This window comes from Trachypithecus francoisi, unplaced genomic scaffold (assembly GCF_009764315.1).
Source record: "Trachypithecus francoisi isolate TF-2019V2 unplaced genomic scaffold, Tfra_2.0 Lachesis_group21, whole genome shotgun sequence".
NCBI classification, from domain to species: domain Eukaryota; kingdom Metazoa; phylum Chordata; class Mammalia; order Primates; family Cercopithecidae; genus Trachypithecus; species Trachypithecus francoisi.
The window spans coordinates 37,092,268-37,105,590 of record NW_022681467.1 but is presented as its reverse complement, the minus strand read 5'-3'; the positions used below and the strand labels follow the sequence as shown (position 1 = coordinate 37,105,590).

At 40.4% G+C, this 13,323-nt stretch overlaps 1 protein-coding gene across 1 annotated transcript in view; it reads left to right on the top strand.

Moving 5' to 3' along the window:
- The window catches only part of CHD6 (chromodomain helicase DNA binding protein 6), a 215,087-nt gene that overhangs the window by 97,978 nt on the left and 103,786 nt on the right, over positions 1–13,323 (top strand). The window contains 2 exon segments of the mRNA XM_033186434.1: positions 1,148–1,295; positions 3,102–3,251. Of these exon segments, the coding sequence (XP_033042325.1) occupies positions 1,148–1,295; positions 3,102–3,251 (298 nt within the window).

Genomic DNA, 13,323 nt, shown 5'->3' with positions numbered 1-13,323 from the left:
AATGTGCCTGCATATAGTAATTATTATATAAAGTATTAGCTGTAACCATTAGTTACTGTTATTCCCACTACTGTCAGAATTGTTTTTATATGTACATATATATGTATCTCTGCTCAAATGTATGTTCTCAAATCTCCCCAACCACAGTTAATCATAGCCATTCATTAATGCATCCATCTATCCGTTGCTTAAAAAACAATTTTAAAACTTGCTTAAATATTAATTGAATACTTACTATGTATAAGGCATAAGACCACTCACTCTGAGGAATACAAAGCATAGTCAAGCACATACTGCCCTCTAGGAACTTCGAGTCTGGTAAGAGAGATCAGAGAAGTATAAAATACTCATCTATCCAGCAAATGTTTATTGAGCAACTGTAGAGGATCCAGGCACTGTATGTAGTTATGTGAATTCTGAGCCTGATATTGTAGTTAACAACTAATTCTGGTGAAAGATCATTTAAGCAAAGTATAGTTGAAGTGCTTTGGGAGTGTGGGAAAGAGATTTTACCACCTAGGAAGGCCAGGGAAGGCTTTTTGGAGAAAATGTTGCCATCTTAGCAGGGCCTTGCAGGGTGGATGGACTTGGCCCATCTCTGCCTCTCTGAGGAAGCATTCTTGTTCTGCCTTGGGCTGTGGTTGTAGGTGAACTGTAGGATTTTCATAATTATAAGCTCGTCAAGGGCAGAGGCAGTGTTCTCTTCAATTTTGAGTGCCTAGTGTTCACTCCAGGTCCAGCATGTACTCAGTAGAGGATGGTGACAGATTAGGGAGATGTCTCTTCCTAAGAAACTTAAAGGGAGATTGTAATTTGAAGATTCTTGGTATCTGTGAAGCAGTTGAACTTCCTAGAGAAGACATTTGTATAAACAGTGAAGTTTTTGGAGATGTTCATATTATTTCTTACATATTAATTGTAGCTATAATAGTCACGATGGGGTGTAATAAAGTGAATTCTGCGTTGATCCATGTAGATATTTCTTCCCATGTTTCTGTTTATTTCTGGGAAGAAACTCTTGTAGATTCCCCATTAAAGCCTGCCCTGGCCCTAGAATTCCAGGATGTGATTTCATGATGTTGATCACATGAGAAATCTTAGTTTTAAAAACTGCCCAACAGTTTTAATTCTGAATTTCTCCTTGTAGCAAGGAGCAAGGACCAACCCCAGTGGAGAAAAAGAAGAAAGGAAAAAGGAAAAGTGAAACTACAGTGGAGAGTTTAGAGCTGGATCAGGGCCTGACGAACCCGTCTCTGCGGAGTCCTGAGGAGTCCACTGAGTCTACAGACAGCCAGGTACAGCTGTGACCGGGAGGCCTGGTGGAGATTACAGCTGCTGGATGGGATCTGGCTCACACTGATCCTGTTGCTCCTCTATGCCTATCTCTAGCACACTCCCTAGCTCTGGCCTGGGCTTTTACTGTTTTGGTGGGTGAGCAGGTAGACTGTAGTCTTTTTCCCTAGCCCGATCAGTATACTAATGATATCCCAGTTTTCTAGTGGTGTTTGCCTCATTCCTGAAAAGTTGCAGGATATTAGGTTGCAGAGGGAGTTGATGTGGAAAACGAAGTTGTGAGCCAAGCTTGTAAGGCCTCTTTTGCCATGCAGGTAATGCATTTAGTGCTCAGAGTGCCAGGCCAGCCTGTACAAGGACATTTTCATAATCCCAGATGCTGGGAAAGTCAGAGATGTATCCATTATGCCAACAAGTAAGGAAAGTTTGGCCAAACATGGAAACATGGAGTTGCCCGTCTAAACCAGATTCCTAAAAATATGCCAAAGTGTGCCCGTGACAGTGTTAGGGATTTTCTGAGTTGAGAACCTCTCTTGAGCATGAAGTCTAATATTTGAAAGTGCTCTGTTTCCTCTGATATTCATAGCAATTTATCTGAGCCACGCTGCTGCAAGGCTCATTTAGAATAAGACTGACATACTATACCTTCTAGGATCAGCTGGACCTTCATGGGTTTCTCACTGCTCTTCCCTGTAGGAAAATGACAGCTAGTAATGTCATAGTATTAATAAGCAGCAGTGTCTGGTGTCAGAGCAGACTCCTCACTGCCTATAAACTGGGGCTGGTGGCTGTTAAATGTCTAGATTGGCAGAGGAGCCAGGCACACTGAGTTGATGGAATTTGGCAGGGAATTAGGTGTTTGTAGAATGGTGATCTGTATGTGGTGTTGGGGAGAGGTTTTTATGTGGAATCTCTCATATAAAGTAAAACATCATAGAGGCAACTTAGTGAAGAAGTGATAGGAACACAAGAGAGATGCTCAGGAGGTATCTTGTAGAAGAAAAGAGAGGTGGGATTTTGATTTTGCTTTTGTTTTTTAAGGTTTAAATATTTGAGAGTGAACTGGCTGGTAAATGGTTCCCTGGAGTGATTCTACTGTTGAGATATGATGAGTATGTAGAAATGAACTGTATGCTGTTCTGTTTGTGGAAAGCCACTGGGCTGTTTTGTTGTTGAATATTAAAAAGTACAGGCTTCTTAATTAGAGATGAATCCTTAGATCATCACAATCGAGGTGACTTAGGAACCTTGTTTTGTCACACTTAAGATGTCTCCCTGCATTTCAAGAAGCATTACGAGATTCTCAAAGTAAATCCAAAAAATTGATACTAAGTAGTTTTCTAACTACATTTTTAGAAGTACACAGTAAGGATGGTGAATTTAAGCAAAAACAATAAAAAACTGTCATCATGTCATAAAATCTGTGCTTCCAGCAAGTGCTGGAAGGGACCCCAAAGATGATAGAGTTCAGCTCCCATCCTTGTTTTATTGGAGGAAAAGTGGATTCTGAAAGGGGGGAAGTCACTACCTTTGATCAACAGAACACGTCTTACTGGACTGTGAGACATTACCCCTTCTTTTTAGTGGATCATGGCAATTTGGAGATTGAGCTTTTGTTCTGTCCCCTACTCCGCTAGATCCCATTTTGACTGAATTTAGTCCTTAAAAGAGTTGTCTTTAAGAAAGATTTCTTTTGTAAGGCAAGAAAGCTCTCCTTGGCATATTAGTAAATGTAGATGAGGGTATTCTTATGTAGGCTGTTGTCTTTCACTCAGAGAGTTTCTCTGACGGGTGTGTTTGCCCTGCAGAAACGACGCTCGGGAAGGCAAGTAAAGCGCAGAAAATACAATGAGGACCTGGACTTCAAAGTGGTGGATGATGATGGGGAAACAATTGCTGTTCTTGGAGCTGGTCGAACGTCTGCACTCTCAGCTTCTACACTGGCCTGGCAGGCGGAGGTATGGCCTTTGCATGAGGGTCCTGACTTTGGCTGGACAGTCATTTTGACCTAGATGACAGAGTTGTTTCTTGGCCCTTTGCTAAAGCATAAGTCAGATCATTTTAACTGCTGCTTGTAGGCTTCAAATAACTTCTTGTTGCACTGGGAATAACATTCAGACTCCTTACTGTGCTCAGCAGGGCCCTCTCCAGTCACACTCTCGCCTTGTTTCACCAAATTCTTCATTTTTTTAGATAAACAATTTTTCCCTGTCTCATTACTCTCCAGCCAAAAGACTGGCTGTCTTTTAATGCGTTGAACTAACAGTTCTTTTCCACCTGCAGACCTTTGCCTCTGTTCTTCCTTCTGCTTGGGATGCTTTACATGACTGGTTTATCAGTTTTGCCTAAAATGTTATCTCCTTAGAGAGGTCCTTCTTGACTCTTTTATCTAAAGTAGATTCCTGCCCCTCATCCCAATGATGTTCTATTTCAGCCCCTTGTGTACTTCCTTAAAGCACTTACCACAACACAAATTGCATTTGAATGTGTCTGATCTCTGATGTTGTTTTGTCTGTCTCTCATTAAAATGTGGAAGTCTTGGCCAGGCATGGTGGCTTACACCTGTAATCCCAGCACTTGGGGAGTCTGAGGCAGGTGGATCACTTGAGGCCAGGAGTTCGAGATCAACATGGGAAAACCCCATCTCTACAAAAAAAAAAAATACAAAAATTAGCTGGGCATGGTGGTGCAGGCCTGTAATCCCAGCTACTTGGGAGATTGAGGCACAAGAATCACTTGAACCTGGGAAGCAGAGGTTGCAGTGAGCCAAGATCGCATCATTACACTCCAGCCTGGGTAACAGAGCAAGATACTGTCTCAAAAAAAAAAAAGAATGTAAAAGTCTTTTGTATAATAAATAGCTGTTAAGTGGATGAGATCAAATGAACTAGTAATTATAGTTGGAACTCGGAGCTCTGATTCAACAGGCTTGTATTGCGAGTCTAGATGTGCTGGGTACAGAGGCTGCACAGAAGCAAGAGTGGTCAGATGTATAGGAAGACAAGGACTTAGGAGGAACTTTTCCAACATGAACTTCATAAAGCCCCAGAAACTGAATGGCACCACAAGCTGTGATATGACAAATGGATAATCTCGGCTGGATGCTGGGGTGTATTTTGAGGGGTGGTGAGAGAGGAGGACTGAGAGGTAGGAGCAGTCACAGTGTGAAGGGCCTTGAATATCACCTAAGGTATTTTGTTTTCATCCTGCAGATTGGACAAGGGATAGGAGGCACTGATGAGTTGAAGCAGAGGAGTAGGACCACCGTATTTACATTTTAGCAGTTTCTGTTGGCAGCAGTGTCAAGGAAGAAGATGATAGTATTAGCACTTGATACAGAGGCACTAGAAAGGAGAGAAGGGTTAAATGTTGAAAAGAAAGAGGTCTGTGCCAGGGAGCTTATAGAGAAGAAGTGAAAAGCAAGAGAAGAAGCAGGCTGTGCATGTAGGAGGGGCGTTATTGCCAAGAGCACATTCTGGGACATGGCTGTCTGTTGTTATGGAGTCAACTGTTGGGCTGACTTGGCAGAATTCACACTCTGTGTGGAGCAGTAGCATCACAAATACCTGTCATTCCTCCTGGATGCTAGTGTATCTTATGGAAGCTGATAGTACTTCATCTTCCTCGACTACCTTGCCTCCAACTTAAACCATTTTCATATAATTCCACATATTCTTTCACTCTGTGTTTGCATAGAAAGTAGCAGGGAGCAGGGACTATTGTCCCTGTTTTAACAGTGAAGAAACTAAAGCCCAGAACAATCCAGGTCAGAGTTACATAGCAGCAATTAATCAGTGACTAGCGTGTAAGAGTTGATTTCATGTCTCTGCTAAGGGTTATCCAACTAATGATTATAACAGTAGGAATAATAATTTGATGTATTGTCACTATAATACTTTTCAAGCAAATATTAATATTTAAAAATAGCCCTTGCAAGACTGCCATGAGGTGATAGAATTGTATTGCTTTGTAATGGGGTTTTCATTCCTTGGGGATGTTATGGTTGGTTTGGTAGTTAAAACACTATACGGAATTTGATTTTCTCCTAGTAGCCATTTAGCCTAAGCCGTTGACCATATTTTCAGATGTTGTTATGACTTCTCCCCTGGCACCTGAAGGGCAGCAGTAGCTGATCTAACTAACAGAAATAGTTCAGGAAATGTTGGGTATCTTATTAAGACTCATTTTTTTTCTTCTAAGGATATAGCAAAGAGAGGGTTTATATATGGAGAGACATAAATTAGAATCTGAATTATATCTCAAAAAAATTTACCAAATTTAAGGGAGAGAGAGGCCTGATTCATGGTTTTGGCTTTGACATTCAGAGAAGTGCGACCATGTGGGGCTGGCCTCTGAGCCAAGGCCTGGCCTAACATGCAGGGCAGGCCACACAGCCAGTGAGGGGACTGGAGAGATCGGCTTACCGAGTGATTTTCAAAATTGGTGCTCTGTAGAGTCCTAGTTGCTGCAGAACCAAAACAGCTCCACTTAAAACGGTTTTTACATACTGGGCTTCCTGAGGAAGTTTGAACAAAGATTTCCCACACTAACGAAAAGCCTGAAAGCCTTGAATCTCATCTAGGATTCCAGGCAATCTCAAGGCACATCCAGTGGCACAGAAAATCACTGAAGAAGAGGAAGCTTTTTCCTATATCCTTCTCCCGGGGCCCTCTGGGTGGGTGTCTGCCTGCCTGCTAGCTTTAGCTCAGGGCAGAGAAGGGGATGGAGTCAGCACCAGAATGGCCCCACTACCATCTCTCTGCAGATCTATGCAGTATCTTCTCAGCATGCTCAGCCCACTTCTGTGACTGTCCCAGCCCCAGATCACAACCTCAGCATTGGTTACCAAGTGGTGAGTTGCTAAAACATCTTTACACACAATTCACTTTAGCTCAGGAATGGCATATTATCACAGCTGTGCTTTGGACTCTGTAGCACAATCCTGAGCTTGGGATTCAGGGGTAGAAAAGTTTCCATCCTAAATGTGACTCTTTATTTTCTTATTCTTTGTCAAACTCATTTTGGTGTCTGGAACACAAACAAACTTTTAGAGTTCTGTGGTGTATTTTATTTACAATGTATAGACTGTTGACAAGGCTGTCTCAGTTTTTGCCTCTTGCAATTTGGGTGGTTTGTGTGATTTTGCCTTTTGGAACAGAAGGACTTGAATTTGAATAAAGCTTTGGCTCGTGGTGTTCTCCTGTGCTGTGCTCTGTGTCTGCGTACAGTGCACTCTTCTTTGATAGGCCTTTTTCTATACCTGGCAGGCTGAGCTCAGTTGTTTCCTCCTCCGGAAAGTTCCTTGCTCCTCCGAGCTGGGGATAAGTGCCCCTCCCCTCTACTCTTAGTGCACTCTAATATGTTTAACTGTCATTGTCCTTCGGACACCTGCCAAATTTTTTGTTTCCTTCTTCTAAACCATGAGTTATGTTAGTGTATGATTTGTATCTTTTTTTGTCCTATGTGCCTCTCAGGTAGGAGAGTTTCAATAAAATAAAATTTACATTTACTCCCAGGAACTATTCAGATGGAGTGGCACTTTCCATCTTCTGCTCGATAATGTTTTTCATTATTGTAATTATTATTCCCTAAGTCTAAATTCAGCTGGCACCCTTGTACCACTCATTCGAGCCTGTGATGGTCCTGATTTTCAGTGCCTCTGCCATACTGTTTTGATGATCACTCCTGATTGTTCCCCAGTCAGATTGCAGAGTTTTGCAAAAACAGGCATCACTTTTTAATTTATTGTAATTTTTCTTAGCATAGGTAGCACTTTATGTTTCTGCTGGTTGGTAGCTAATGTAAAGACCTACTTAGCTGAACTTATCAAATACTTATTCAGTGAGTGAATAAATATGTTTAAAACTCATTATGGTATGAAACTGGTAATGATTTGTTTAAACCTCAACTGCTTTAAAACTCAAACTGGGATGATTTGTTTAAACCTCTGTATTAGAAAGGAAAGAGATTTTTCTTTTCTTCCAGGCTCTTGTTTCCTTCATTTCCGTATACTGGCATTTTTTCCTCACTGATATTCATCTCTGTCTCACTTAAACCCTCAGACAGGCCTCTTTTCTGAGGCTCCTTGCTGCTATTTGGCATTGCCGTAGCTTTGTGCTAGCGTGTGTGACTTGGTGCAGAAGTGTCTGTTAGGGCCCTTCATCATAAGGCTCCTATCAGCTCTGCCTGGGTGGGTAATTTCTTGAGTCTTCCCATTTCTTCACTGGGTACAACCACCAATTCCCACACTGTCTTTAGGTTGTTTCCTGTATTTGTTTCCTCTTGGTTTCTGCTGCCACCCCCTGTGCTGAGCCCAGTGTACAATTTACTGCAGCACACACTTCTCTAGTTTGCCTGCCACAAGTCTCTGCTCTCCCCGGTCGGATAGCAGACTAACTTTCCCAAAATACCAGGGAATTGCTGGTATTTCTCAGTCTCTTGCTCACGAAATCCAAGGTGGGTACTTTTTAACTCCCTTATTAGATCAAAACTCCTGTGTTTTCTTTTCTTTTTTTTTTTTTTTTAAAGATGTGGCCACACACTACCTGTTTACTCTCATTCCTACTCCTCATCTTGTGTAATGCTTTCACTCTAATAAGGCAGGTTACTTAGCATTCTAGATATGCATCATACATCCTATAAGATTGTTCTTTCATCTCTCATTTCATCTTACCTTTCTCTTTGCTGTCCTCTTTTACGAGCCAGTGTTCTTTAGGGCCCAACTAAAACCTCACCTATGCTTTGAAATCCATGCTGTTTTCACTTTCTGAACTCTCATTGGACTGTAGTTACTGTTTGACCAATTAGCATTTACCCTGGGATATTTCTAAGACAGATATGTTTATTTTGTCTTCCCTGAATGAGTGTAATCCCCTTGAAATTGGGCATCAAGCTTAATACTGGTTTTGTATATTGCATGGCACTTGATAAATACTGTGGTTTCAAACCTGATTTGCTTCTTGTTATGCTCCCTCGTTATGGTTTGCTAAATAGAAGTAAGAGAGGTAGTTGGTTGAGGTTGAAGGCAAATAGGGTTAAAAGTTTTTGAAAATTTTCCCTAAGGATAAAATATTAAGATTATATAAATCTCTGACATAAAAAGTGTATGAATTAAAATGGTCTTCTTTGAAGGATAATTTAAGGAAATTCCAAGCAGTTGAGAACAGATGGTTGTTATGGAAGTGTGTCTGGCAAGCAGATTTAGTTTATATCTGTGTGTATCTGTATACACTGAGTGTTTATACACACATGATCGTACTTATGCACAATCTCTGTTCAGAAAAAAAAAAAAGATTCTGATTTTCCAGTTTCCTTCCTACTTCGATGTGTATTTCGGAAATGCTGCTCCCTTTTCATTTCATTAGGATAAAATAAAAACCCGTTTTCCATATTTGGATGATCTCTATTGATTGTTTAACATGAGTGCTTACCCTCTCTTTTTTAACAGTGCCAAAAAAACAAATTGAAATTTTATTTCAAACTCCTTAATTTTCACTTGAAAATTTCTTATAATGAAAAGTGTTTAAACCCTGACTTCTTTTAATATTCAAAGTCCTGTGCTTTCTTCATCCGTGTATTAAAGTTTCTTTAGATTTGGTCCTAGTTAAATATTCTGAATTGTAATCAAAATCCTATCATCAGAAACCATTTTTATCTATTCTTCATGGTAGGTAGAATAAGAAAATATTTGAAGCAATCTAGTAGTAAGGAAGAGAACTTTGTTCCTTTGAGTGTGTGTGTACATGTGTGGATACTTGCTTGCTAGTCTGGGGTGGTGAAAGTAGTCAGCAGTCGTGAAAGTTTACTGCTTGCCCACAGATATAACTCATATGTCACATCATTTCCAGAGCCTCTTCTAATTCGCCCAAGTGCTCTGGCTTCTGTATTCTCATAGTACTCGCTTTTTACTACTGTTACCATGTTCTATTGCAAAATCTCCTAACATTATTTATTCAGAAATATTTATTGAGCACCTACTATATGCCAAGGACTGTCTAATTTCTGGAAATAACACCAGGGAACAAAAGAGATAGAAATTCCTGCCCTCATGGAAAAGCCTGCAACAAATTCACAACTGGTCTCTCCCTCCAACATTTGCCACATTTTGAACCTACATGGCATGGGAGGCCAAAGGACCTAGGTCAAAACTTCCAAAGAGTAGAAGTAAATAGGGAGAGGCTATTAATAAACCTTAAATAAGAAAATTACCTAGTACATCAATGGCAGTAAATGCTATTCTAAAAATATATTAGAATAAGGGTGATGCAGAATTCAGGGTGAGGATTGCAATTTTAAATAGGGTGGTCAGAGTTGCCTTCACTAAAAGTATAATATTTGAGCGAATAATAGAAGGAGGTAAAGGAGAGAGGGAGTTGTGCAGGGCAGAAGAACATCTTAGACAGAGGGAATAGTCTATACAAAGTCCTGAGGTAGAGGCATGCATGGTATGCATGAAGAATAGACAAGGATAACTGAACCATAACAGATGAGGTAGGAGGGTGGGCATGGACCCTGTAGGACTTGTAGACATTGGAAGATGTTTAGTTTTACTTTGAGTTAAAAGAGAAGCCTTTTAAGCAGTGTAAGCCGAGGAATAGCTTAATAAAAAAGGTCATTCTGGATGTTATGTTGAGAATAGACTAGTGGGGCAAGAACAGAAGCAGGGAGACAAGTTAGGAGACTCTTGAGAATAATCTGGGTGAGAAATGAAGGTGGTACAGATCAGGTTAGAAGCAATGGAGATGGTGAAAAATAGGCTGGGTTTTGGACATACTTTGAAGATAGAGCCAACAAGATTTCTAGGCCAGTCAGATATGGTGTATGGAAAGGAAAGAGAAGAGTCAAGGATTACACCAAGATTTTTGGTTTGAGTACCTGAAAGCATAGTTTACTCTAACTCAGGTGGGAGAAGACTGTAGGTAGGAGGGGTAGGAAAGGGGAGTTGGATAGGAGTTTAGTGTATGGATATTTTAAATTTGAAATACCTCTGAGATACTCAAGTGGAGATGGCATATAGGAATTACATATATGAGGCTATTGCCAGGGGAGAGGTTCTGAGCTGGATGATGCCTGTATTTAAAACCCTGAGACTGAGTGAGATCACCAAGACAATGAATACAGATAGAAAAGAGAAGAAACCCAAAAACTAAGCCCTAGACCGCTCCAGTAATGAGAGTTAATATTGGAAAAAATATATATATAAATTGCAAAAAGCTCTTTTTAAAGGCATCATATAGCTGTGGAAGCAACAAGAATGAGATGAACTAAAATATCAGACAGTAAGGCTTATCCCTAGGTGGGCTGATGATGACTGGCTGTTTTCTTCTCTGGAGACATTTCCCAGTTCTGGGAGTGGGCTGAGGGTCAGGTTTGGCCCAAACAAAAGAGACTGTTCTGGGTAGAAGAGAAACCATCTGACACTACTGGGGATTGAATATACAGGGCTGGTGGAATGTTTGGAAACTAAAGAAATCCCCAAAGCAAGGGGATTTCCTCAAGAGACTTCTACTGAATTCTGGGGTATCCCAGGAAGCTAGGAGTTCAGCCAGAAGGCAGATTGAAATTTCGTAGTCGCCTGGTACTTAGGAGACAAAAAAATCACTAAAGGAATGGACCTACCACAAAATACTGACTCTCGCTTAAGGTATTTGTCGGACTTTTAACCTGCGTGGGGCAGAAGACTAAAACGCTAAGCTCAAAACCTCCACAGAGCATGTTTCAGGGCTCAAGAGAAAAAAGACCTGCCAGTCTCTCACTCAGTGACCCTGGATACTCATGTTCCAAAAACAGTAAAATAAGAGGTGGATTGAATCTTAAAACAGTCACTCAGTCCTAACCCAACTCAGTCTCCGACTGGATCAAAGGGACCATCCCCTCGCACTGGTTGTCTAAGAGAAAATGGGAAATACTTGTAGTACAAAATACTGTTTAGAGCTGCTACAATTCGTTTATCCACAGTGTCCAACATGAAATAAAAAATATTAGGCATTCAAAGAGGCTGGAAAAGGTGGCTAAAAATTAAGAGAATAATTATATAATAGAAGCAGACCCCAGGTGACCCAGATATTAGAGTTGGCAGGGGGAAAGAACTTTAAAATAACTGTGATTAAAATGTTAAAGAAAATAGAGGGGGCCAGCACAGTGGCTCATGCCTATAACCCCAGCACTTTTGGAGGCCAAGGCTGGAGTATCACTTTGAGCTTAGACTTTCGAAGCTAACCTGGGCAACATGGCAAAACCCTTCTCTACAAAAAATACAAAAATTAGCTGGGTGTGGTGGCTTGCACCTCTAGTTTCAGCTACTTGCAAGCCTGAGGCTGGAGAATCATTTGAGCCTGGGAAGTGGAGGTTTTAGTGTGGTGAGATCACTCCACTGCACTCTTCAGCCTGGGTGACAGAGTGAGATCCTGTTTAAAAAAAAAAATAGAGGAAAAGATGGATAAGATGAATTTTAAAGTGAAAACTTCCAACAGAGAATTAAATCTATAAAGAGAATCAGGTAACAGTGTAGAACGAAAAAACCAGTTTATAAAATTCAAGACCAAGTGGATAGGTTTGTAAGTAGATTAGATGCAGCAGAAGAGAAGATGAGTGAATATGAAGACAGATCAATGGAAAATTTCTAAAGCACATAGAGGAAAAAGAATGAATCAAACAGAGCAAAAGGTAAAAGCATGAGAGAAAAAGACAAGTGGGATGCAGTTAAAAGTTCTAATGTATTTCTTTTTTTTTTTTTTTTTGAGACAGAGTCTCACTCTATCACCCAAGCTGGAGTGCAGTGGCACTATCTCAGCTCACTGCAACCTCTGCCTTCTGGGTTCAAGCAATTCTCTTTCCTCAGCCTCCTAAGTAGATGGGATTACAGGTGTGCACCACCATGCCCAGCTAATTTTTGTATTTTTAGTAGAGATGGGGCTTCACTATGTTGGCAAGGCTGGTCTCAAACTCCTGACGTCAGATAATCCACCCACTTCGGCCTCCCAAAGTGTTGGGATTACAAGTGTGAGCCACTGCACCCAGCCGAAAGTTCTAAGTATTTCTGATTGGAGTCCTAGGGATAGAGGAGATTGGAGCAGAGTAGCATTTGAAGATATAACTAATGACCAAGAATTCCTAAACTGATGGAAGATATCAACTAGTAGATTCAAAATCAGATAACTCTGAAGCAGGAAAAATACAGAAAAAGAAAACCATACTTAGGCATATCTTAAACTGTAAAAACCAAAGACTGAGAGAACATTTAAAAGCCACAAGAGAAAATCTGATGGATAATATTGTATTAAATAGTACAATATTAAATGCATTCTTTCCTGAATTTGGGAGTAAGAAAAATACTTCACTGTCATAATTTATACTCAGAAATACAATGTAGGACCTGGCCACTACAATAAAGAGAAAGAATAAATAAAAAGTTAAAAGATTAGAAAGGGAGTAGTAAAGCTTTTTTATTATTTGTAGATGACATGAGTGCATATGTAGAAAATTGAACAGAATGTACTAACAAATCATTATAAATAATAAATGTAGATTTAGTTAAGTTGCTGGATACAAAGACAATATGCAAATACATTAGTTTTTTATTTCTATAAACTAGCAACATAATATCAGGGAAGGATAATTATTAAATCCCATTTATAATAGCATCAAGGTATCAGATACCCTGGAATAACTCAAAAAAATACACAAGCTGTCTATTCTAAAAACATTGCTGTGAAAAAAGAAGACCTAAACAAATAGATGTAGCACATATGGGGTTTTGTTTTGTTTTGTTTTGCTTTGCTTTGTTTTGTTTTGTTTTTGAGATGGAGTCTCACTCTGTCACTCAGGCTAGAGTGCAGTAGCGTGATCTTGCTCACTACAACCTCTACCTCCCGGGTTCAAGCAATACTCCAGCGTCCCGGGTAGCTGGGACTATAGGCATGCGCCACCACACCCAGCTAATTTTTGTATTTTAGTAGAGACAGGGTTTCGCCGTGTTGGCCAGGCTGGTCCCGAGCTCCTGACCTCAAGTGATGCACTTGCCTCGACCTC